The 27,201-nt window shown below is 41.2% G+C and overlaps 1 protein-coding gene across 1 annotated transcript in view; it reads right to left on the minus strand.

Moving 5' to 3' along the window:
* The window catches only part of MAP3K15 (mitogen-activated protein kinase kinase kinase 15), a 157,096-nt gene that overhangs the window by 110,573 nt on the left and 19,322 nt on the right, over positions 1-27,201 (minus strand). Inside the window, exon 2 of the mRNA XM_053578963.1 lies at positions 22,095-22,234. Within this exon, the coding sequence (XP_053434938.1) occupies positions 22,095-22,234 (140 nt within the window). The remainder of the gene's footprint in view (positions 1-22,094; positions 22,235-27,201) is intronic.

Here is a 27,201-nt window from a genome sequence, read left to right on the forward strand (position 1 = left end):
CCATCACCAAGTGGATGGGAGTCTCCTCCCCCATGAGAATGGCTCGGAGTGCCCCACAGACAAACAGCAGAGTTCAAAGGTCCTTCCACTACACTCCACGGGAGACACCCTCTAAAAACTGGACCTACTTCCCCTACTAGGGTGTCACGGCGTTCTCCTGCCAGGCATAAAACTGTATATAGTCTCTACCTGCAACTCTAAGCTCCTAGCACTCCCTTCCACTCTCACTCTGAGGTCTGGAGGCCTGTCCCCCAGGAGTCCAGATTCTTCGGTGATTTCTCAAGGGGTGTGGATGGGGCCTAAACTGCAGCTGGTCAGTGCTGACTCTACAGCACGGGAGTGGGGAGAGGACGGTCGGCTGAGAGGGAACCACACGGGAGCGGCGGTTCCCCGAGGCGCAGAGCAGCAGCTGTCTTTTGGCAACAATAGGGCTCACTCCTGGATATTCTGAAGCCACACCCCCTGTCTCCCTGGGCAACTAGAGGAGGCCGGGCATCCACTCAGGTGGCAACCACCACAGATGGATGGAAGGCTCCATGAGTAAAGGGTTTGCCTAAGGTGGTACCGGCCTCGGTGGAGTGCAGGGACTAGAAACGCACGCGCAGAGCCGGGAAGTTCCCAGGGTGGGGCTGATCCAGAGGACCGCTCTACTGAGACTAAGACACACCCGGCCCTCAGGAGATCATCAGCCTATAGACAAAGGAAGACAGGAGGCTAGAACTGACAGGTAACCGAATATAAACCTGCAGGAGCAAAGACAGGGCCTGAAGCGCAGGCTCCGGGAATTCAAAACAACTTCTCTTCTGCAGGGGAACTTAGCAGGAACAGAAACAAATTCCCGCAAAGTTGTTCTGTTCTGTTCTGACAGTAACATCAATCAGGGGCGGGGCTGGAAATGAGTGAACACCCCCCAGCCTCCATCAAGCGCCTGAGGTTGTCAGGCCTCACCTCCCCCTGCCAGACAGAGGCAGAGTGCAGTGGCCTGGCTGAGCAGAAATAGATTTCCTTGGTATTCAGGCAGGTGCAAACCCCTGTTCACTACAGGCAACTGGGTGTGACAGAGGTGCAAGGTGGGGAAGGAGGCATCAATCTTCCCAGACGGATCTATTTGCTGGGTGGCTCCACCTGACTCCACGGAGCACCGAAGCAAGCCATATCTGAGTAGTCACCAGACCCCTGCGATCCAGTTGCCAGAGACCTTTTAAACTCTCCCACCTGAGACAGGTGCTGACTGAGACAACTGATTTGGACATTTTGAACTGAGCCAATCGCCCGAGGACTATTCAGGTGGTGCCCTGGGTGTCGGGTTGTAGGAAGGTTTGATTTTCCTTTTCCAATTGTTGCCTGTGGGGGGCGGGGTGACTTAATTGTTTGTATTTCTCCACAGCTGAGACTTCAAACCAGAGTAACTGTTTCACTACAGTCAGACAGAGACAAGCTGAAAACAAGACAGAACCACTTAGCCCCACCACACCAAACAGGTCCCCAATTTCTCAGGCCATAGCACTGTATGGGTCCTCGACAAAGCTCCAGGGGAAAAATCAAACGGTGTAAAATAATCATGGGGCAGAATCAGCAGAAAAACTCTGGTAACATGAATAACCAGAATAGATCAACACCCCCAAGGAAAGACATGGCAGATGTAATTGAAGATCCCATACATAAAAAGCTAGCCGAAATGTCAGAAATCGAATTCAGAATTCGGATTGCAAATGAGATTAATAGAATGGAGGAAAATTTGGAATTAGAAAATCAAAGAGTAATTCAAAAGTCAGAATTATAAATTGGAGGAGAAATTCAAAAGTTGTCTCAAGAATTTTTTTTTTTTTTTTTGTAGAGACACAGTCTCACTTTAAGGCCCTTGGTAGAGTGCTGTGGCATCACACAGCTCACAGCAACCTCCAGCTCCTGGGCTTAAGCGATTCTCTTGCCTCAGCCTCCCGAGCAGCTGGGACTACAGGTGCCTGCCACAGCACCCGGCTATTTTTTTTTTTTGTTGCAGTTTGGCCGGGGCTGGGTTTGAACCCGCCACCCTCGGCATATGGGGCCGGCGCCCTACTCACTGAGCCACAGGCACCGCCTTGTCTCAAGAATTTAATGAATTTAAAGAGAAAACCACCGAAGAGTTTGACTCACTGAAGCAAGAATTTGCAGCCCTCAAAGATCTGAAAAATACAGTAGAATCCCTCAGTAACAGAGTGGAGAAAGCAGAAGAAAGGATTTCTGACATTGAAGACAAAGCTTTTGAACACTCCCAAACTCTCAAAGAGGAAGAGAAATGGAGAGCAAAAATGGATCATTCTCTCAGAGAGCTCTGGGATAATTCAAAGAAGGCTAATATCCACCTCATTGGAATCCCTGAAAGTGATGAAGTGGCTTCGCAAGGCACAGAGGCCCTTCTCGATGAAATTATGAAAGAGAATTTTCCAGACATGCCAAGAGATTCTGAAATTCAGATAGTAGACAGTTTCAGAACTCCAGCATGACTCAACCCAAATAAGACATCCCCCAGTACATCATAATTAATGTCACTAAAGTTAATATGAAGGAGAAAATTCTGAAAGCAGCCAGACGTAAGAAAACCATTACCTACAAAGGGAAGAATATTAGAATGACTGCAGATCTCTCTGCTGAAACTTATCAAGCCAGAAAAAGGTGGTCATCGAATTTTAATCTCCTAAAACAAAATAACTTTGAACCCCGGATCCTGTATCCAGCTAAACTGAGTTGCATTTATGATGGAGAAATTAAATACTTTAATGACATTCACATGTTGAAGAAATTTGCCATAACCAAACCACCTCTTCAGGATATTCTCAGACCTATCCTCCATAATAACCAGCCCAATGTTCTACCACAAAAGTAAACTCAATCAGAAACTTTTGATCAAACTCCAACTTCCACAGTGGCAAAAGAATTAAAAATGTCCACTGGACTGGGCGGCGCCTGTGGCTCAGTCAGTAAGGTGCCGGCCCCATATACCGAGGGTGGCGGGTTCAAGCCCGGCACCAGCCGAGCTGCAACCAAAAAATAGCCAGGCATTGTGGCGGGCGCCTGTGGTCCCAGCTACTTGGAAGGCTGAGGCAAGAGAATCGCTTGAGCCCAGGAGCTGGAGGTTGCTGTGAGCTGTGTGAGGCCACGGCACTCTACCGAGGGCCATAGGGTGAGACTCTGTCTCTACAAAAAAAAAAAAAATGTCCACTGGACTTTCGAAAAACTCGATACCCAAAATTTTATCAGACTTGTCAATATTCTTCATTAATGTGAACGGCTTAAACTGTCCTCTAAAGAGACACAGGTTGGCTGACTAGATACAAAAACTCAGGCCAGATATTTGCTACATACAAGAATCACATCTTACCTTAAAAGATAAATATAGACTCAGGGTGAAAGGATGGTCATCCATATTTCAGGCAAATGGTAATCAGAAAAAAGCAGGTGTTGCAATTCTATTTGCAGATACAATAGGCTTTAAACCAACAAAAGTAAGGAAGGATAAGAATGGTCACTTCAGTATTAACCTGGATGGAAGTGGAAGACATTATTCTTAGTAAAGCATCACAAGAATGGAGAAGCATGAATCCTATGTACTCAAGTTTGATATGAGGACAATTAATGACAATTAAGGTTATGGGGGGTAAGCAGAAAGAGGGACGGAGGGAGGGGGGTGGGGCCTTGCTGTGTGTCACACTTTATGGGGGCAAGACATGACTGCAAGAGGGACTTTACCTAACAATTGCAATCAATGTAACCTGGCTTATTGTACCCTCAATGAATCCCCAACAATAAAAAAAATAAAAAATAAAAAAATAAAAAAGAATGGTCACTTCATATTTGTTAAGGGTAATACTCAATATGATGGGATTTTAATTATGAATATTTATGCACCCAACCAGAATGTGACTCAATTTATAAGAGAAACTCTAACAGACATGAGCAACTTGATTTTCTCCAGCTCCATAATAGTCAGAGATGTGAACACTCCTTTGGCAGTGTTGGATAGATCCTCCCATAAGAAGCTGAGTAAGAAAATTTTAGATTTAAACCTAACCATCCAACATTTGGATTTAGCAGACATCCACAGAAAATTTCATCCCAACAAAACTGAATACACATACTTCTCATCAGCCCACAGAACATAACCCAAAATCAATCACAACTTAGGTCACGAGTCTAACCTCAGTAAATTTAAAGGGATAAAAATTATTCCTTGTATCTTCTTGGACCACCATGGAATAAAAGTTGAACTCAGTAACAACAGGAATCTGCATACTCATCTGAAAACATGGAAGTTAAATAACCTTATGTTGAATGATAGCTGGGTCAGAGATGAGATTAAGAATGAAAGTGCCAAATTCTTGGAACAAAACGACAAGGAAGACACAACTTATCAGAACCTCTGGGATACCGCAAAGGCAGTCCTAAGAGGGAAATTTATTGCATTGCAAGCCTTCCTCAAGAGAGCGGAAAGAGAGGAAGTTAATAACTTAATGGGACATCTCAAGCAACTGGAAAAGGAAGAACATTCCAACCCCAAACCCAGTAGAAGAAAAATAACCAAAATTAGAGCAGAATTAAATGAAATGGAAAACAAAAGAATTATACAACAGATCAATAAATCAAAAAGCTGGTTTTTTGAAAAGGTCAATAAAATAGATAAACCCTTGGCTAACCTAACCAGGAAAAAAAAAAGAGTAAAATTTCTAATATCATCAATCAGAAAGGACAAAGACAAATAAAAATAGACTCCTCAGAAATCCAAAAAATCCTTAAGGAATATTACAAGAAACATTATCCTCAGAAATATGAAAATCTGAAGGAAATTGACCAGTACTTAGAAGAATGTCACCTTCCAAGACTTAGCTAGAATCAAGTGGAAATGCTGAACAGGCCCGTAACAAGTTCTGAAATAGCATCAACCATACAAAACCTCCCTAAAAAGAAAAGCCTGGGACCAGATGGCTTCATGCCAGAATTCAACCAAACCTTTAAAGAGGAATTAGTACCTATATTACTCAGCCTGTTCCAAACTGTAGAAAAAGAAGGAAGACTACTCAACACGTTCTATGAAGCAAACATCACCCTGATCCCCAAACCAGGAAAAGACCCAACAAGAAAAGAAAATTATACACCAATATCACTAATGAATATAGATGCAAAAATATTCAACAAGATCCTAACAAACAGAATCCAGCAACACATCCAACAAATTATACATCATGACCAAGTCAGTTTTATCCCAGGGTCTCAAGGCTGATTAAATATATGTAAATCTATAACTATAATTCAGCACATAAACAAATGAAAAGCCAAAAACCATAGGATTCTCTCAATTGATGCAGAAAAAGCTTTTGATAATATCCAACATCCCTTCATGTTCAGAACAATTAAGGAAATTGGGATAGAAGGGATATTTCTTAAACTGATAGAGGCCATCTACAGCAAACCCACAGCCAATATCATATTGAATGGAGTTAAATTGGAATCATTTCCACTCAGATCAGGAACCAGACAAGGCTGCCCATTCTCTCCACTGCTCTGAAACATTGTAATGTTTTAGCCACCGCAATTAGGGAAGAAAAGGCGATCAAGGGTATCCACATAGGGTCAGAAGAGATCAAACTTTCGCTCTTCATAGATGATACGATTGTACATCTGGAAAACACTAGGGACTCTACTACAAAACTCTTAGAAGTGATCAAGGAATACAGCAGCGTCTCAGGTTCCAAAATCAACATTCATAAATCGGTAGCCTTTATATATACCAACAATAGTCAAGCTGAAAAAACAGTAAGGACTCTATTCCATTCACAGTAGTGCCAAAGAAGATGAAATATTTGGGAGTTTATCTAACAAAGGACGTGAAAGATCTCTATAAAGAGAACTATAAAACTCTAAGGAAAGAAATAGCTGAAGATGTTAACAAATAGAAAAAAATACCATGCTCATGGCTGGGAAGAATCAACATTGTTAAAATGTCCATACTAACCAAAGCAATATACAATTTTAATGCAATCCCTATTAAAGCTCCTCTGTCATACTTTAAAGATCTTGAAAAAAGAATATTTCATTTTATATGGAATCAGAAAAAAACTCAAATAGCCAAGATATTACTCAGAAATAAAAACAAAGCAGGAGGAATCATGCCACCAGACCTGAGACTGTGCTATGAATTGACAGTGATCAAAACAGCATGGTACTGGCACAAAAACAGAGAAGTAGATGTCTGGAACAGAATAGAGAACCAAGAGATGAATCCAGCTACTTACCGTTATTTAGTCTTGGACAACCCAAATAAAAACATTCAGTGGGGAAAAGATTCCCTATTTAACAAATGGTGCTGGGTGAACTGGTTGGCAACCTGTAGAAGACTGAAACTGGACCCACACCTTTCACCATTAACTAAGATAGACTGTCACTGGATGAAAGATTTAAATTTAAGACATGAAACTATAAAAATACTTGAAAAGAGTGCAGGACAAACCCTTGAATAAATCGGTCTGGGCGAGTATTTTATGAGGAGAACCACCCCCTCCCCAGGCAATTGAAGCAGCTTCAAAAATACACTACTGGGACCTGATCAAAGTAAAAACCTTCTGCACAGCCAAGAACACAGTAAGTAAAGCAAGCAAACAGCCCTCAGAATGGGAGAAGATATTTGCAGATTATGTCTCCGACAAAGGTTTAATAACCAGAATCCACAGAGAACTCAAACGCATTAGCAAGAAAAAAACAAGTGAGTCCATCGCAGGCTGGGCAAGGGATTTGAAGAGAAACTTCTCTGAAGAAGACAGACACATGGCCTACAGACATTTGAAAAAATGCTCATCATCTTTAATCATCAGAGAAATGCAAATCAAAACTACTTTGAGATACCATCTAACTCCAGTAAGATTAGCCCATATCACAAAATCCCAAGACCAGAATGTTGGCATGGATGTGGAGAAAAGGGAACACTTCTACACTGCTGGTGGGAATGCAAATTAATACATTCCTTTTGGAAAGATGTATGGAGAACACTTAGAGATCTAAAAATAGATCTGCCATTCAATCCTATAATTCCTCTACTAGGCATATACCCACAACACCAAAAATTACAATATAACAAAGACATCTGTATCAGAAGGTTTATTGCAGCCGAATTCATAATTGCTAAGTCATGAAAGAAGCACAGTGCCCATCAATCCACGAATGGATTATTAAATTGTGGTATATGTACACCATGGAATATTATGCAGCCTTAAAGGAAGATGGAGACTTTACCTCTTTCATGTTTACATGGATGGAGCTGGAACATATTCTTCTTAGTAAAGTATATCAAGAATGAAAGAAAAAGTATCCAATGTACTCAGCCCTACTATGAAACTAATTTATGGCTTTCACATGAAAGCTATAACCCAGTTATAACCTAAGAATAGGGGGAAGGGGAAGAGGTGGGGAGGGAGGGGGGAAGTGGGCAGAGGGAGGGTGATAGGTGGGATTACGCCTGTGGTGCATCTTACAGTGGTGTATGTGAAACTTAGTAAATGTAGAATGTAAATGTCTTAGCACAATAACTAAGAAAATGCCAGGAAGGCTATGTTAACCAGTGGGATGAAAATGTGTCAAACAGTCTATAAAACCAGTGTATGGTGCCCCATGATCACATTAATGTACACAGCTATGATTTAATAATTAAAAAAAAATAAAACCACAAAGCATTGCTGAAGGAAATTAAAAACCTAAATAAACACAAAAACATCCCACATTCATACACTGGAAGATTTACTATTGTTAAGATGTCAAATCCACTCAAAGCAATATAGAGATACAATGCAATCCCTATCACCATTTAATGCCCCCCCCTTTTTTTGCAGATGTGGAAAATGTCCTCAAATTTATATGGAACTACAAGGGGTCCCAAATGGCCAAAACAATGTTGAAAAACAACAAGGTTGAAGGACTCAGACTTCCCAATTTCAAAAATTACTACAAAGCTGTAATGATCAAAACAGTGTGGTATTGGCATAGGGGTAGACACATAAATATGTAGAGTAGATCGAAGGAATTTCAGAGTCCAGAAATCAATCCTTTCTTATGAGGTTGGACAACTAAATTCACAGACTCATCCTTGAAAAAGTGCTACATACTTCATTGCTGAATATCACTACTGTCACCTTTGAAGTACTCCCCTTGGGAAGCTGTGCACCAATGCAACGCCTAGTCCACCCTTCAAAGCAACTTTGGAACTCTTTTTCTGGAATGGCCAGAGCCGTCATTGTATGAGGCCTGACAATTAAGTTTGCAAACTCATCCTAGAAAAAGTGCTTTCGAGCTGCGACCACAAGGACGCAAACAAAAGCAAAACGGCTCACTTCTGGATATTCTAAAGCCACACCCCCTGTCTCCCTGGGCAACCAGAGGAGGCCACCCGTGAGTAAAGGATTTCCCTGATGCTGCTCACAAACCCGGGAAGCTTCCAGGGCAGGGCCGACTCAGACAGGTAATCATACACAAACCTCCAGCAGCAAAGACGTTTGAACTCAGAACAGCCTGTCTTCTGCAGGCGATTTTAGCAGAAACAGAGACAGAATCCCACAAAGTTGTCTGTTCTATTCTGTTCTGTTAGCAACATCAATCAGGTGCAAGGCTAAGCCTGAGTGAACACCCTCCCCCACCTGCATCAAGCACCCAAGGATGTCAGGCCTCACCTCCTCCTGCTAGATAGCGGCAGACTGCAGAGGCCTGGCAGATTTCCTTGTAATTCAGGCAGGTGCAAACCCCTGGAGTATCTGTTCACTACAGGCAACTGGGTTAGCCATCTGCAGAGATACCAGTGACTGGGTCCGACGGAGGGACAAAGTGGGGAAGGAAACATCAACCTTCCCAGACTGATCTATTTGCTAGGTGGCTGCTCCTGACTCCACGCAGCACTGGAGTAAGCCATATCAGAGTAGTCACCAGACCCCTGTGATCCAGTTCGCAGAGATCTCTTGAACTCTCCCACCTGAGACAGGTGCTGATTGAGACAACTGAATTGGACCTCTTGAACTGAACCAATAAACTGAGGACTTTTCAGGCAGTGCCCTGGGTGTGCGGTTGTAGGAAGGTTTGATTTTCCTTTTCCAATTGGTGCCAGAGCTGGGCGGGTGGGGTGACTTAATTGCTGTTTTTTCCCCACAGCTGAGACTTCAACCCAGAGTAAATGTTACACTAGGGTCAAAAAGAAACCAGCTGAAAACAAGACAGAACAACTTAGCCCCACCACACAAGACAGGGCCCCAGTTTCTCAGGCCACAACACTGTACGGGCCCTCGATAAAGCCCCAGGGGAAAAATCAAAGGGAGTAAAATAACCATGGGGCAGAATCAGGGAAAAAACTCTGGCAACATGAATAACCAGAATAGATCAAACCCCCCAAGAAAAGATACGGCAGATGCAATTGAAGATCCCATTCATAAACAACTGGCTGAGATGTCAGAAATCGAATTCAGAATTTGGATTGCAGACAAGATTAATAAAATTGAATTAGGAATTTGAGGAGAAATTCAAAAGTTGTCTCAAGAATTTAACGAATTTAAAGACAAAACCACCAAAGACTTAGACACACTGAAGCAAGAATTTGCAGCCCTCAAGGATATGAAAAATACAGTAGAAACCCTCAGCAACAGAATGGAGCAAGCAGAAGAAAGGATTTCTGGCACTGAAGATAAAGACTTTGAATACTCCAAAACTCTCAAAGAGGAAGAGAAATGGAGAGCAAAAACAGATCATTCTCTCAGAGTGCTCTGGGATAATTTGAAGAAGACTAATATATGAATAATTGGAAGTTCTGAAAAATGATGAAGTGGCCTCAATGGGCACAGAGGCCCTTCTGCACGAAATTATGAAAGAAAATTTTCCAGACATGCCTAGAGATTCTGAAATTCAGATAGCAGACAGCTCCAGAACCCCAGCACGATTCAACCCTAATAAGTCATCCCCCAGGCATATCATAATTAGCTTCACTAAAGTTAATATGAAGGAGAAGATTCTCAAAGCAGGCAGGTGAAAGAAACCCATTACATAGAAAGTGAAGAATATTAGAATGACTGCAGATCTCTCTGATGAAACTTTTCAAGCCAGAGAGGGTGGTCATCAACTTTTAATCTCCTAAAGCAAAATAACTTTCTTTTTTTTTTTTTTGTAGAGACAGAGTCTCACTGTACCACCCTCGGGTAGAGTGCCGTGGCGTCACACGGCTCACAGCAACCTCTAACTCTTGGGCTTACGCGATTCTCTTGCCTCAGCCTCCCGAGCAGCTGGGACTACAGGCGCTCGCCACAACACCCGGCTATTTTTTTGTTGTTGTTGCAGTTTGGCCAGGGCTGGGTTGGAACCTGCCACCCTTGGCATATGGGGCCGGCGCCCTACTCACTGAGCCACAGGAACCGCCCGCAAAATAACTTTCAACCCAGGATCTTGTATCCAGCTAAACTGAGTTTCATTTATGATGGAGAAATTAAATACTTCAATGACATTCATATGTTGAAAAAATTTGCCATAAGTAAACCAGCTCAGACCTATTCAGGATATTCTCAGACCTATTCTCCACAATAACCAACCCAATCCTATACCACAAAAGTAAACTCACTCAGAAACTTTGGATCAAACTCCAACTTCTACACTGGCAAAAGGATTAAAAATGTCCACTGGACCTTTGAAAAACTCGATACCCAAAATTCCACCAGACTTATCAATATTCTCCATTAATGTGAACGGCTTAAACTGTCCTCTAAAGAGGCATAGGTTAGCTGACTGGATACAAAAACTCAGGCCAGATATTTATTGCATACAAGAGTCACATCTTAACTTAAAAGACAAATATGGACTCAGGGTGAAAGGATGGTCATCCATATCTCAGGCAAATGGTAATCAGAAAACAGGAGGTGTTGCGATTTTATTTGCAGATACAATAGGCTTTAAACCAACAAAAGTAAGGAAGGACAAGAATGGTCACTTCATATTTGTTAAGGGTAATACTCAATATGATGAGATTTCAATTATTAATACCTATGCACCCAACCAGAATGCACCTCAATTTATAAGAGAAACTCTAACTAACATGAGCAACTTGATTTCCACCAGCTCCATAATAGTTGGAGATTTCAACACTCCTTTGGCAGTGTTGGATCGATCCTCCAGCAAGAAGCTGAGCAAAGAAATTTTAGATTTAAACCTAACCATCCAATATTAAGACTTAGCAGACATCCTGGGCGGCGCCTGTGGCTCAAGGAGTAGGGCGCCGGTCCCATATGCCAGAGGTGGCGGGTTCAAACCTAGCCCCGGCCAAATCCAAACAAAAAAAAAAAAAAAAAAGAAAGATTTAGCAGACATCTACAGAACATTTCATCCCAACAAAACTGAATACACATACTTCTCATCAGCCCATGGAACTTACTCCAAAATCGATCACAACTTAGTCACAAGTCTAACCTCAGTAAATTTAAAGGAATAGAAATTATTCCTTGCATCTTCTCGGACCACCATGGAATAAAACTTGAGATGAGTAACAACAGGAATCTGCATACTCATACAAAAACATTGACGTTAAATAACCTTATGCTGAATGATAGCTGGATCACAGACAAGATTAAGAAAGAAATTGCCAGTTTTTTGGAACAAAACGACAATGAAGACACAAATTATCAGAACCTCTGGGACACCGCAAAGGCAGTTCTAAGAGGGAAATTTATTGCACTGCAAGCCTTCCTCAAGAGAATGGAAAGAGAGGAAGTTAACTTAATGGGACATCTCAAGTGGAAACTGGAGAACAACTGGAACAGCTGGCAACTGGAAAAGGAAGAACACCCCAACCCTAAACCCAGAAGAAAAGAAATAACCAAAATTAGAGCAGAATTACATGAAATTGAAAACAAAAGAATAATACAACAGATCAATAAATCAAAAAGCTGGTTTTTTGAAAAGGTCAATAAAATAGATAAACCTCTGGCCAACCTAATCAGAAAAAAAAGAGTAAAATCTCTAATCTCATCAATCAGAAACAAAGAAGAAATAACAACAGACTCGTCAGAAATCCAAAAAATCCTTAATGAATATTACAAGAAACTTTATTCTCAGAAATATGAAAATCTGAAGGAACGTGACCGATACTTGGAAGCACATCACCTTCCAAGACTTAGCCAGAATCAAGTGGAAATGTTGAACAGGCCCATATCAAGTTCTGAAATAGAATCAACCATACAAAACCTCCCTAAAAAGAAAAGCCCGGGACCAGATGGTTTCATGTCAGAATTTTACCAAACCTTTAAAGAGGAATTAGTACCTATATTACTCAACCTGTTCCAAAAGGTAGAAAAAGAAGGAAGACTACCCAACACGTTCTATGAAGCAAACATCACCCTGATCCCCAAACCAGGAAAAGACCCAACAAGAAAAGAAAATTATAACCAGTATCACTAATGAATATAGATGCAAAAATATTCAACAAGATCCTAACAAACAGAATCCAGCAACACATCAAACAAATTATACATCATGACCAAGTCGGTTTTATCCCAAGGTCTCAAGGCTGGTTCAATATACATAAATCTATAAATGTAATTCAGCACATAAACAAATTAAAATGGTATACTATTCAGCCATTAAAAAAAATGGAGACTTTACATCCTTCGTATTAACCTGGATGGAAGTGGAAGACACTATTCTTAGTAAAGCATCACAAGAATGGAGAAGCATGAATCCTATGTACTCAATTTTGATATGAGGACAATTAATGACAATTAAGGTTATGGGGGGGAAGCAGAAAGAGGGACGGGGGGGTGGGGCCTTGGTGTGTGTCACACTTTATGGGGGCAAGACATGATTGCAAGAGGGACTTTACCTAACAATTGCAATCAGTGTAACCTGGCTTATTGTACCCTCAATGAATCTCCAACAATAAAAAAAAAAAAGACCATATGATTCTCTCAATCGATGCAGAAAAAGCTTTTGATAATATCCAGCATCCCTTCATGATCAGAACATTCAAGAAAATTAGTCTAGAAGGGACTTTTCTTAAACTGATAGAGGCCATCTACAGCAAACCCACAGCCAATATCATATTGAATGGAGTTAAATTGGAATCATTTCCACTCAGATCAGGAACCAGACAAGGCTGCCCATTCTCTCCATTGCTTTTTAACATTGTAATGGAAGTTTTAGCCACCGCAATTAGGGAAGAAAAGGCGATTAAGGGTATCCATATAGGGTCAGAAGAGTTTAAACTTTCGCTCTTCGCAGATGATATGATTGTGTATCTGGAAAACACTAGGGACTCTACTACAAAACTCCTAGAAGTGATCAAGGAATACAGCAGCGTCTCAGGTTCCAAAATCAACATTCATAAACTGTTAGCCTTTACATACAGCAACAATAGTCAAGTTGAAAAAGCAGTTAAGAACTCTATCCCATTCACAGTAGTGCCAAAGAAGATGAAATATTTGGGAATTTACCTAACAAAGGACATGAAAGATCTCTATAAAGAGAACTATCAAACTCTAAGAAAAGAAATAGCTGAAAATGTTAACAAATGGAATGCTCTACCATGCTCATGGCTGGGAAGAATCAACATTGTTAAAATGTCCATACTAACCAAAGCAATATATAATTTCAATGCAATCCCTATTAAAGCTCCACTGTCACACTTTAAAGATCTTGAAAAAACAATACTTTGTTTTATATGGAATCAGAAAAAACCTCGTATAGCCAAGACATTACTCAGAAATAAAAACAAAACAGGAGGAATCACGCTACCAGACCTCAGACTTTACTACAAATCGATAGTGATCAAAACGGCATGGTACTGGCACAAAAACAGAGAAGTAGATGTCTGGAACAAAATAGAGAACCAAGAGATGAATCCAGCTACTTACCGTTATTTGATCTTTGACAAGCCAATTAAAAACATTCAGTGGGGAAAAGATTCCCTATTTAACAAATGGTGCTGGGTGAACTGGCTGGCAACTTGCAGAAGACTGAAATTGGACCCACACCTTTCACCATTAACTAAGATAGACTCTCATTGGATTAAAGATTTAAACTTAAGACATGAAACTATAAAAATACTAGAGGAGAGTGCAGGGAAAACCCTTGAAGAAATCGGTCTGGGTGAGTATTTTATGAGGAGGACCCTCCCCCGGCACTTGAAACAGCTTTAAAAATACACTACTGGGACTTGATCAAACTAAAAAGCTTCTGCACAGCCAAGAACACAGTAAGTAAAGCAAGTAGACAGCCCTCAGAATGGGAGAAAATATTTGCAGATTATGTCTCCGACAAAGGTTTAATAACCAGAATCCACAGAGAACTCAAACGCATTAGCAAGAAAAAAACAAGGGATCCCATCGCAGGATGGGCAAGGGATTTGAAGAGAAACTTCTCTGAAGAAGACAGGTGCACGGCCTTCAGACATATGAAAAAATGCTCATCATCTTTATTCATCAGAGAAATGCAAATCAAAACTACTTTGAGATATCATCTAACTCCAGTGAGACTAGCCTATATCACAAAATCTCAAGAGCAGAGATGTTGGCATGGATGTGGAGAAAAGGGAACACTTCTGCACTGCTGGTGGGAATGCAAATTAATACATTCCTTTTGGAAAGATGTGTGGAGAACACTTAGAGCTCTAAAAATAGATCTGCCATTCAATCCTGTAATTACTCTGCTGGGCATATACCCAGAAGACCAAAAATCACAACATAACAAAGATATTTGTACCAGAATGTTTATTGAAGCCCTATTCATAATTGCTAAGTCATGGAAAAAGCCCAAGTGCCCATCGATCCACGAATGGATGAATAAATTGTGGTATATATACACCATGGAATATTATGCAGTCTTAAAGATAGATGGAGACCTTACCTCTTTCATGTTTACATGGATGGAGCTGGATCATATTCTTCTTAGTAAAGTATCTCAAGAATGGAAGAAAAAGTACCCAATGTACTCAGCCCTACTATGAAACTAATTTGGGGCTTTCACATGAAAGCTATAACCCAGTTACAACCTAAGAATAGGGGGAAGGGGGAAGGGGGAAAGGGAGGGGAGGGGGGGTGGGTAGAGGGAGGGGGATTGGTGGGATTACACCTGCGATGCATCTTACAGGGGTATATGCAAAACTTGGTAAATGTGGAATGTAAATTTCTTGGCACAGTAACTGAGAAAATGCCAGGAAGGCTATGTCAACCATTGCAATGAAAATGTGTCAAACGATCTATGAAGCTACTGTATGATGCCCCATGATCATATCAATGTACACAGTTATGATTTAATAACAAAAAAAAAAAGAAAGAAAAAGTGCTTTGATGGGTGGGCTAGGCACCGGAGTCGGTGCATAGCTTCCAAAGGGGAGTAGTTAAAAGGTGAACATGGTGATATTCAGCAGTGAGGTATGTAGCACCTTTTCTGGGATGAATTCATGAATTTAATTGTCCAACTTCTTATATAATCAGTTGATTTTGACAAGGGTACCAGTGGAAACAAGATAATCTTTTTAAGAAATGGTGCTGGTTTGAGGTTGCAGTGAGCTGTGACACCACAGCACTCTACCAAGGGCAACAAAGTAAGACTCTGTCTCAAAAAATAAAAATGTCAGTGCCTGGGCACAACCTCCAAAAAAAAAAAAAAAAAAAAAAGGAAATGGTGCTGGGACAAATGGATATACTCATGCAGAAGAATGAACTTGAACATCTACCTCACACCAAACACAAAAATCAACTGAAAATGGATCAAAGACTTAAATGTAAGAGTGAATGCTAAAACCTTTTATATGAAACCATAAGAGTAATACTTTGTGACCTTGAGTTAGGCTAAGAGTTCATAAACACAACACTAAAAACATGATCTATAAATGAAATGATTGATAAAGCCTCTGATAAGGGCCTTCATTCCAGGATAAAGAACTCTTAAACTCCTTATTTAAAAGTGGGTAAAAGATCTGAATAGACATTTCACCAAAGAAGATTAGAAATGGCTAACAAGAACATAAAAAGATGCTCAACATTGTTAGTCACCAGGGAAACACAAATTAAAACCACACTGAATTGTCTCTTCAGATTCACTAGAATAGCTGTAATAAAAAGATAGACTATACCAAGAATTGGTGAAGGTGTGAAGAAACTGGACTTCTCATTGCTGGTGGAAATGTAAAATGGTACAGCTATTTCACTTTAAAATTATTTTGGAAGTTGCTTAAGAAGTTAAAGGTATATATATTCACCCTGTGATTTAACAATTCCATTCCTAGGTATATGCCCAAGAGGAATTTGCACGTGAATGTTCATAGTGGCATTATTCATAATAGCCAAAAAGTGGACACTGTCCAATAGTCCATGTCTACCAACTGGGAGATGGATAGAATGTGGAAGATCCATACAGTAGAATACCATTCAGCAATAAAAAGGAAACAACTACTGATCCATGCTAGATGAATTTCATAAACACCATGCTAAGGGAACGAAACCAAGCACTTAAGACAATATATTATACGGGTCCATTCATACGAAAAAAGTTCTGAAAAGGCAAATGTATAAGACATAGCAGATTACTAGGCACTAGGAGCTAGGGGTGGGAACAGGATTATCTGCAAATAAGGACTTTGGAAGGTGATGGAAATGCTTTAAAACTAGATCGTTCTATACAACCTACAATTGGATATACGACTCAATGATTTATTAAAAGTCATTAAGCCGGGCACAGTGGCTCATGCCTATAATCCCAGAACTTTGGGAGGGCGAGGCCTCAAGATTGTTTGAGGCCAGGAGTTTGAGATCAGCTTGGGCAACACAGTGAGACCCCCCATCCCTATAAAAAATAGAAAAATTACCCAGGCATGGTGGTACATGGCTATAGTCTTAGCTACTCAGGAGGCTGAGGCAGAATTCCTGAAGCCCAGGAGTTCGAGGATTCAGTGAGCTATGATGGCATTGCACTCCACCCTGGGTGTCAGAGCAAGACCCTGTCTCAGAAAAAACGTCATTGAAGTGTGTGTGCTTAAAATAGTTGAATAAGTTATACCTAAATAAAGCATTTTATTTATTTTGTTTTTTATTTTATTTATTTATTTTATAGTCTCCCTTTTATCACCTTCGTTAGAGTGCCATGGCATCACACAGCTCACAGCAACCTCCAACTCCTGGGCTTAGGCGATTCTCTTGCCTCAGCCTCCTGAGTAGCTGGGACTACAGGCACCCGCCACAACACCTGGCTATTTTTTGTTGTTGTTGTTGCAGTTTGGCCGGGGCTGGGTTTGAACCCTCCACCCTTTATATATGGGGCCAGCGCCCTACTCACCGAGCCACAGGCACTGCCCTAAATAAAGCATTTTAAATAAACTAAATCAGAACACAAGAACATGAGCATCATCTGCAAAAAAGGTGAACATAAAAGGTGATACCACATTTCTAGAGACCAAAGGAGCCCCAAATGGCTGTGAGTGGCCCACTCTGAAGCCCAGAGATCAGCTTCTCAGCCTTCACATCCCTGCAAAGGAACGGCCCCCAGAAATGGAGACAAGTATTTCCACTCCTCTGACAAGTGAAGCCAAATTCAATGTCATCAGGCACAATTCTAGAAATGAACGACTCCCTGAAGTCAGATCTGAAAGCATTTTAGCTTTCAAATGCTCATAAATCACTTTGAACATCTGGTTGCATGTTTAGAGCATGATATTTCATCTGGACACATGACCCACAGGACTTTATAGCTCACAACTATGACTACATTGCGTAAATATTTCTAGACAGTTCACAAACCCACCATTACACCAGATTCTCTCTCAGAATCTCTGGGGTCATAAAATCCAGGCCTCTGATTCCAGTGCTACCCCAATCCACATGTAGGGGACCAGTGAGCAAGCTCTCCTTAGAGTCACTTTATTTACTTCGATATTCTATTTTAACGTTGAATCACCATTAGTTGCAAGATGTCCATTCTGCTCATCTAAACCACCTTTCTGTTTGCCCTACATCCATCCCATCTGGAGTAGAAAAAGTTAACTGTCTCCTTACTTTCAGAAAGGCGATAACACCTGAAGATAACCACTAATGGTGCCTCTCACTGTTTCTTTCTCTTCAGCCTTTCTTCTCAGGTCCTACTTTCTAATCCTCAAGTCACTTGGGATCCTTTCTGTTATTATTCTGAATGCTTTAAATGTTCACACCTTGCCAAGAATGGCAACCAATACTGAGCACCAAATGCCACTATTATGCCAAATATAGCAGAGAGATTAGTTGCCAAATTCTTCAGAAAAAGATTATTCCTAAGAAAACAAATAGACCAAATACCTAGGGAGAATAGTGTCAAGGTATGCTTAGAATTACTAAGAATGTTTAGGAATTCCTGGGTGTTTAGGAGATGTGCTAGAAGGGAAGGTGTGCAGTGAAGCTGTAACAGAATAATAGTAAGTCTCCTGGAGGACAGAGTATTTCTCTGTGCCCACACACCCAACACCCAGGAATGGAAAAAAAAATGAGTTGTCATCCTTGCTCCTTGCCCTAATGTAACTTGCTTTCAGGAATAAGTGTTTCCTAGACATTTCTTAGATTACATCCAAGTTGCACCTTTTTGCTTGTGCAACAATTGTGGAACCACAGAGGTTGGATGCTGGAAGGTATCTACAAGCTGAACAACTAAGTTCAACATATTTCATTTTCCTGCTGAGGATACTGAGGCCTAGGTGGGTGGAGAGACATAGAACAGGGCTACAGCTATAGTAGCACCTCAGGCCCAGTCTCCTTTGGGTGCCCCCTCCCCCATTTTTCCACAAAGGGATCATTAAAAGAAACCCAAGATATAGAAAGAACAGGAAAGACTCCCAGAAGTGGACATCAGTATGTAAATGGGACAAAATGAAGTCACACATTGTCCCATTTCTTTTCCAAGAGTGACTTGAAACCATCTTGATGCCTCTTTTTACAGGCCTGCTTGTTAAATCCATGTTCCAACAGCAATTACATAAACTATACCACTTGCTTTGTTTCTAGAACTTCCACATCAGGTGAGGAGGTCTATCAGGGTCCTAGGGAAGCTGAGGCCTCTCCAAACTCCAGGTTGGGGCCTTCTGTGGAGGGGTGAAGCCACGCTAAACTCTTGCTCGCTGGGGAGGGCTTCACCCCCTGGTCCCTTTTCTCCCTCCCCCTCTAGGAACTCCAATTGGAATAGGAAGAGACTTGGTAGATCCCTTCCTTCTAGAAGGGCCAGTGAGAAGGAGGTTGAGGCCCAAAAGAGAGGAACCAAGGACCTGTCCTGAGTCTAGGTCATGGTTTCTCAAACCACAATGCCATAGGTAGTGGAGATGGGCAGCCAGCTTGGAGGCATTCAAAGGCACATGTTAACCTTGGCACCATTTCTGAGGACGTGATCTTATTTAAATGGTTTTAGGGTGGCAGTTTCATTGCAATATTCAAATCAACATGGCAAGAAAACTAAATAACTGCAGGAACTTGTAAGCCAAATCAGGAGACTTTAATACATACACAGGACAGAAGAAGTGGAATTCCACCCCACTTCTTTCCAGCCTGTGGCAGGGAACTTCAGGCTAGTCCCCTTCTTAACTGAAGTACAAGTTCAGATTCCTCTCCTGTTAGGGAAACTCTGGTCAGGAAGCACGGGAGTTACTGGCTCCAGCAAAAAGACTCTTGGTGGTCGTCAATAGAACACTGACCCAACTCAGAAGGAGACTTACAGATGGTTCTAGCACAAAATCCTAGTGAATAACAAAGAACATACACTTTCATGCCCGACCTTGTCTTCTGCCTCACACCCTAAATGGCTGGGTGGGACCTGGGCTAACTGCAAGGCTGAAAGATAGGAGCTTTTCAGTTGACCTTGAAAACATAACCAATGGGCATGATTACAAATCACCTTGCTACCTATGTGATTTGGGGGCAAGCATTTTATGAATGTATTTACAAGGCTAAAAATCTGAAAATATAATATTTACTATGTTTTTTTTGAATTACCATATCCTGAAAAGAAAAAGAAAAGATGAATATGGATTTTTTTCAAGAGTTCGTCTCCATAAGCATTAGCCAGCAACCGTCCAGAACTTACCTTAGAGAAAGAATTAATCACTTGAAACTTCCCCCTAAAAAAGCTTCAAATAGAATGAACCTCTGAGAAGTATAAAATTCATATTCCAAGGAAGATTGATCACAACTGCTTAGCTTTGGAACTGTTAGGGGCACTTGTGCTTATAAGGATTTTCCCAGAACCGTGCTAATGCTTTTGCCTAAAAGATTTTGAGATTCAAGTTCAGTGCTCTGCATCTCACCTTCCCAGAAGTGCCTGGGAAGTGATGTGCTCTCCTCAGGTCTGGAACTATTTCTTGAATAGATCAATGCCAAGGCCCCATATAGAAGGGGAAGTACTGGGAGGATTCTTGACACCCCACTAGAAAGGTCTAGGAATGTTCAAATTCAATGATGACGATTTTAGTCAGTTAACTTAGCATGATTGTTATGTAACCCTTGACCGTATCATTTATGCACTGAAAACCAACATTTCTAGAAAAAAACATAATTAAACAGCTTCCCCATAAAATATGCTTTATGCATTCTGGAGATTTCTATTTTCTGATGACAAGTACAGGCTGCTTATTCTGGTATTAGACATAACTGACTACCCATTTCTATTTTAGGAAATAATTTTTCCATATTATTAAAAATTAAAGCTCATTTAGGTCATAGGACTTTGCTAAGGCACAGCAGAGAGGGAAAATGTATTGAATTGGGAAAAGATACATTCTAATTTCGTATTTCTCATTGCAATACTAGTTAGGAATCTATACTTTTCTGTTTTCTAAATTCTAAATATTTCTAAGCATCACTACCTTAGTGGAAGTATCTAACATAATTTAGATAGGGAAACTATAAAGTACACTAATAAAAACCATTTCTTCTTTTACTGTCAGGAATGACTTCTTAAAACACGGTATTGTGCTATAATGACAGAGTACAGGTCTGTGTAAAGTGTATACATACTGGTTACACATCTGAAGCAGGTGGTATTTCAACCAGGAAATAATCTCAAATTATTACAGAGCCCAGAAAACGTAGTTAATATTAAATCTCAAGGAACACAAACAAATATGTCCAACTTTGTCATAGGACTGTACCACAATATAATTAGCAATTTTTAATACTAAGGGAGCTGAAAACTTAGAAATGGTATCTGTGAAGACTAACTCTCTAAAACTGTTAGTTCTCAGCCCTAGCTACACATTTGGGAGGTTTTTAAAAAATCCCCAGGCTTGGGCTCCACCCCCATCCCCCACAGAGATTGGGACATAACCAGTCAGGGGTGTGGCCTGGGTATGGGAATATTTACAAGCTCTCCAGGTGATTCTGAAGTACAGTCAAGGTTGAGAAGAGCTGTTGTAAATAAAACTAGTCCATTGTTTCTAAAGTGGTTTAACATAGGCCAGAATTTACTATGATATGCTACAGTAATAATAAATACTGAATTTTGGAATAACTCACATGAAACATCGGTATTTTATAAATACAAGCATTTTTTAAGTACTACATTAGCCAAAACAGCATACGTCAAACTTACAAATTCATTTCAGAAATTCTCAGTAATTACCGAGTTGTGTAGGAAAACACAAGTTTTCAGTTTTGCTTTGCTGTCAGACTGGGGGGAAATAATAGATTAAATACTAATTGTGTCTATGCTAAGATTTTTTGCCCATTTTGGTAACTGTTAAATGTCTTTATATTATTATCAGAATTGAGAACTGTTTATAATGTGTAGGTTTGGATCAAATTGCCTATAAAGGGATTCAGAGTGATGTGACTGCTTCAATGGAAACTAACAGGGTTTTGCCCCTGCTTCCCTGATGAGCCCAGAAATGCTCAAGTTGCCTGCAGACACGTGGCTGCAGTACAGATGCTCACGCAGGGGCCAGGCAGTCATCTGTATGAACTAGAACCTGTGGTGGGAAGGAAGGAATTGCACAAGCAAGTCTTAACTGTTTTTCTCCAACCTTGTGTGCTACAGCAACATTTCAGCTGGACATACAATTCTGCTTTCCCCAGATGAAGCACTCAGGAAAAGATAATCACCACCCTTACCTTCAATGAGAGAGCAGTGTCAGCATCAGTGTCATGATACAGGACCACGTTATTGGCCATGTCGAAGCTTTCACGGACTCCAAGGTGGTAGAAGAGGGAAGGCTGTCTGGAGACATCGCTCATGTCCACCACGGCAACATCTGCAATGAACAGGAGAGGCAGGTGGGAGAAGATGATGATCTGTGCCTCTTACCCCACTTGCAGATGATCACCAATATGGCGAGCCATGGCCAGTTGGTATTTCTGCCATCAGCCTTTTAGAAGAAGTGGAAGTGAGGAATTGTAAAAGAAAAGCAGTAAGAAGAAAGAAAACCCCACACATCTCTTCCTCTCTTCCTTCTTCAAAGTGCTGGGAATATCGATTCACTTAGAACTTGCCAGTGGATTTATTATTAAAAGTGACAGAGTCTCACTCTGTTGCCCTGGTTGGGTGCCTTGGCATCATTGTAGTTGGGACTACAGAACTTCCTCATAATAAGTATAATGAAATGAAAAACCATGCACCCACCATGCAGTCCAAGTCACAGAGTGTTACCTGCACTGTTAGAGCCCCATATGCCCCTCCCTGATCACATCTCCCTCCTGCCCAGAGAAAACCTCTATCTTGATCTCTGTATTTATCACTCCCATACACACATTTGTGGGGGTATGTGTGCTAAAGATTTTTTATGTCCCCTCAAAATTCATGTGTTGGAACCTAACCTCCATGTAATGGGAGGTTATTAGTTTATAAATGTGGAGGCCATAGGAATGGGATTAGTGCCCTTGTAAAAGAAATCCCAGAGACCTGCCCTGCCCCTTCCTCCACGTGAGCACACAGCAAGAAGGCCTCATCTATGAACTAGGAAGCAAGCACTCATCAGACACTGAATCTGCTGTCACCTTGATCTTGGACTTCCCAGCCTCCAGAGTTGTGTGTAATACATTTCTGTTGTTTATAAGCCACACCCAGCCTATCATATGCCATTAGAGCAGTCCAAACAGACTAAGGCAATACATACAGGCATACTACATACACGATTTAGGAATTCATACATAAATTCCTTAGTTTTGCATGTCTGTGAACTTTATATAAATAGTATTACACTGTATATATTCTTTGACTTGCTATTTTTCTGGTGTGATTCAACCAATTTGTACGTCTAGCTCTAGTTCATGCATTTTCACTTCTATATAGTATTCCGTTATGTGGTTACTAGACCACCATTTCTTTACCCATCCTGTCTATAGGGACTTTATTCATTTTTTCTATATGAAACTGCTACAATAAACATTGTTGTCATAGCTCCTGGTTTACAGGTCATCAGCTTGACAATACAAAATGCCCCCTGGAGTCGTGCCCTGTAGTAGAGATCTAGCCAAGGAGAGGAGCACCAGGCGCAAGGGCTCCCACCTGTAATCCCAGCACTTTGGGAGGATAAGACAGGAGAATCACCCGAGGCTAGGAGTTTGACACCAGCCCAGGCAACAAGTGAGACCTCATCTCTACACAAAAATTAAAACAATATTAACTGACATGTGGCACACGCTTGCAGTCCAGCTATTGGGGAGGCTGAGGTGGAAGGATTACTTGAGCCCAGGAGTTAGAGGTTACAGTGAGCTATGATCATACCATTTCGCTCTAGCCTGGCTGACAGAGAAAGACTCTGGAAAAAACAAATGAACAACAACAACAAATAACCAGGGAAGCAACTTATTGTATCCATAATGAGCATGTTTAAATCCACCTAGTAGTACCAGACGCCATTTCAGATGAGATCGGACACAGTCACGGTGGTATGGCTGTAGATTGGATACCATTTCAAAACTCAAAATAATGTAAGAGCTTCCTCATCATGTGCAGTAAACATATAGGACTGTGGTGTCCAAACTGCCAGGACTTACAGGAAGTCACTGAAAATCCCAATGAAATAGAACACAGGCAAGTTGAACAGAGGCATGAAGAAACAAGCCAACCGGCTCGGCACCCGTAGCTCAGTGGTTAGGGCACCAGCCAAATATACCCGGGTTGGCAGGTTTGAACCCGGCCCAGGCCTGCTAAACAATGACAACTGCAACAAAAAAATAGCCAGGCATTATGGCAAGGCGCCTAGAGTTCCAGCTACTTTGGAGGCAGAGGCAAGAGAACCACTTAAGCCCAAAAGTTTGAGGTTGCTGTGAGCTGTGACGCCACGCACTTTACCAAGGGCAACATAGTGAGACTCTGTCTCAAAAAAAAAAAAAAAAAAAAAAGCTGGCAGGCAGAAGCCACATCCACACCAAGCACTGCTGGCTCTGTACAGGGACACTGGGAGACCCAAGGCCCAGGGCCCCAAGCCCCGGGGTGGGCCTTTTGTTTGCTTATTCATTGATTGTCTGCTATGTACAAACAGGGCACAAACCCTTTCCTCAAAAGAACCATGTAATACCACGCAGGTAACAGCGGGAAGAGGACGGCTGGGATCACCATGAGGAGGGCAGAGGTGAGGCAGACACAGTGATAAAAGGCACCCCCAGCACCACAGCTAACTGGCACTTGTGCAGAGGGCAATTAGGGAAGGCCTAGAGGAAGGGATGTTGTCTGTGACATGAGCAGCCCTAAGAGTTAGCAAACTGGGGTGAGGATGAGGGTAGGAAAGGAAGGAAAGAAGGATGTAGAAAGAGGGCAGAAAATCAAAGTGCCAGAGGCGAGATGTGGGGTAAGTGTCAGGACCACTGCAGACAATTTCCTGGGCCCAGAACACCCTTGGAATTGAACGTGGAAAGTTAGTAGGAACCAGGTACTAAAGGGTCAATGGAAAACCTGTGGTAGGGCTTTCCATTTGAACATTTTATTATGGAGGACTCAAATGTGCATACACAGGAGACGGAAGAGTCTACTGAAAGCCGCACACACTCCAACAACTATCGACTCACAGCCAGCCTTGTTTCATCTCTGCTGCCATCACACCACCCCTTTCATATTATTTTGAAGTAAGTCCTACCACCGTATCATTTTGTCCTCAAATATTTCAGGATATATCACTAAAAGATGAGAACTAAAAGAATAAAAATAGCTATAGTATTCAATGTCTCACCAAAAATATCTTTAAATAATCACAATGGTTTTTAACAGATGACTCTCATGTTCAAATTCACCTTTTAGAGGTTACTGCTAATGAAAAGACAAATGCAAACTGAGATCAGTTTTATCTCAAATGGATAATTCTGCTCCCCACAGCCATTTGCTTGGAGTCAGAGTTAACACTGCAGCCAAGCAAATTACACATGCTGCCTACCTGATTGTTCCCTGGACTCTGTCACCTATCCTAATTACAAATTATGCATTTCATAGTTATGCTAGTAAAAAGTGGTGACATAGACGCTAATTTCAAGGCCATGGTGATTGCTGAAATTAGTAAAGTAAGCAACCAGAAGATGACAAAGGAGAGTAATGGAAATGGGCAGAGGGCAGGGGTGAAGGACAGTGGCCCATTATCATAGGCAACCTGGAACTTGACAAAGTAGCTTGCTGCCAAGATTAAGTTTTAATCTGGTGACATAAATTCTTCCCTTCCTTTGCCTTCTCGGCATTCTGCGCTGGGACCCACTGGCATCTTCACTTTTACAAAGAGGCTCCTCTGTGGCTCCATCTGGAGATAAACTTTTCAGCGCTAATTATAACAGGCCAGATTAATACTGCTGTTATAAAAAAAATTCTGAGCAATTCACGTTCAACAGGAAACTGCCTCAAATCTGAACTTGAATTTTTTTACCTGATATTTGTCACTCAAGCCAGTAGACTGAGTTCACTTTGAAGATTTGAAACAATATTCAACTGGCTCCTTGATTTTCAGAGCTTCTAAGATACTTATTTAGACTCCAACTTATAAATGCTAATTGTGATTAAAAACACTGGACTGGAATTTTTATTACATACAAAGAGTCAAGGTTTTTTGTCTTCCTCAAAGAGAGCACCAATGACCCCAAAGCGCTTCATATCATCATATAAACACTTCCATAGAGGTCTCGGTTGATTTCAGAGCAATGTCAGGAGACAGGCAGGGCAAGTATTGGCTTCCCCTTGCAGGTGGGGAGATGAAGCACAGAGGTTAATATACCTGCCTGATGTCACTCGGCTAGGGCATGAGAGAGCTGGGACTCAAACTCAGTTTTGCTGACCCCAATCCTATGCTCCCGGTGCCCAGATGAGGCTCAATATGTTCCTGATTCATTTTTTAAAATTGAGCCACCTGGGGGTAAGGCAATTTATATAATCAGGCTAAATTTTGGGCAAATAGATTACAGATTAAAAAAAGATGAAATTCAGATTTTCATTCCCAAATGTACCCTGTGTTCCTAGCAACTATTACCTTCCAGTTCTAACTGACATAGGCCAGCCTCAAGGAAAAAGCCTGTGTTGTATAAACTGCCTGACTTGATCATGAGGCAGGCTCACACACCCACCTTACCAATCTTGGTTCAAGGAACTTTAAAAAGTGATACTGGGTGAAGGGACGTGAGCCTGTAATCCCAGCTACATAGGAGGCTGAGGTAGAAACACTGCTTTAGCCCAGGGGTTTGAATCCAGCCTGGGCAACATAAAGAGACCCCATCTCTTAAAAAAGAAAAGAAAAGGCTCCACTTAAAATCTATACTTAGCAGGAAAATGAATTTAAAATCAAAGTACCCTCAAGCTATTTAACAATTAATTACAGTGATCTCAAAATATGCTAGTACCCTGTTTCCCCGAAAATAAGACAGTGTCTTATTTTAAGGTGTGCTCCCAAAGATGCGCTAGGTCTTATTTTCACCGGACGTCTTATCTTTCCTGTAAGTAGGTCTTATTTTCAGAGGATGTCTTATTTTCGGGGAAACAGGGTAGGAAATAAGAAAGATGAATGCTGTATAGGATTTTAGTCTGTTAAAAACTTTTGAACATTATTTTTGTTAAATGTTTTTATAGGTAATAAATAAAACAAATTTTCTAGCGTGGTTTAAAAGTATCTGATTTCCAAAGAAAAGCCTGGACATTAAGCACCTCTCTTAACTCCTATCACAATTTAGAGCTTATTTCATCTACTGCCAGTCATTTCCAACATATTTCAGGTCAGGTCAATGGAAAGAGTGTGTTTATTAGGTGTCATTT

This window comes from Nycticebus coucang, chromosome X (assembly GCF_027406575.1).
Source record: "Nycticebus coucang isolate mNycCou1 chromosome X, mNycCou1.pri, whole genome shotgun sequence".
Lineage (NCBI taxonomy): Eukaryota > Metazoa > Chordata > Mammalia > Primates > Lorisidae > Nycticebus > Nycticebus coucang.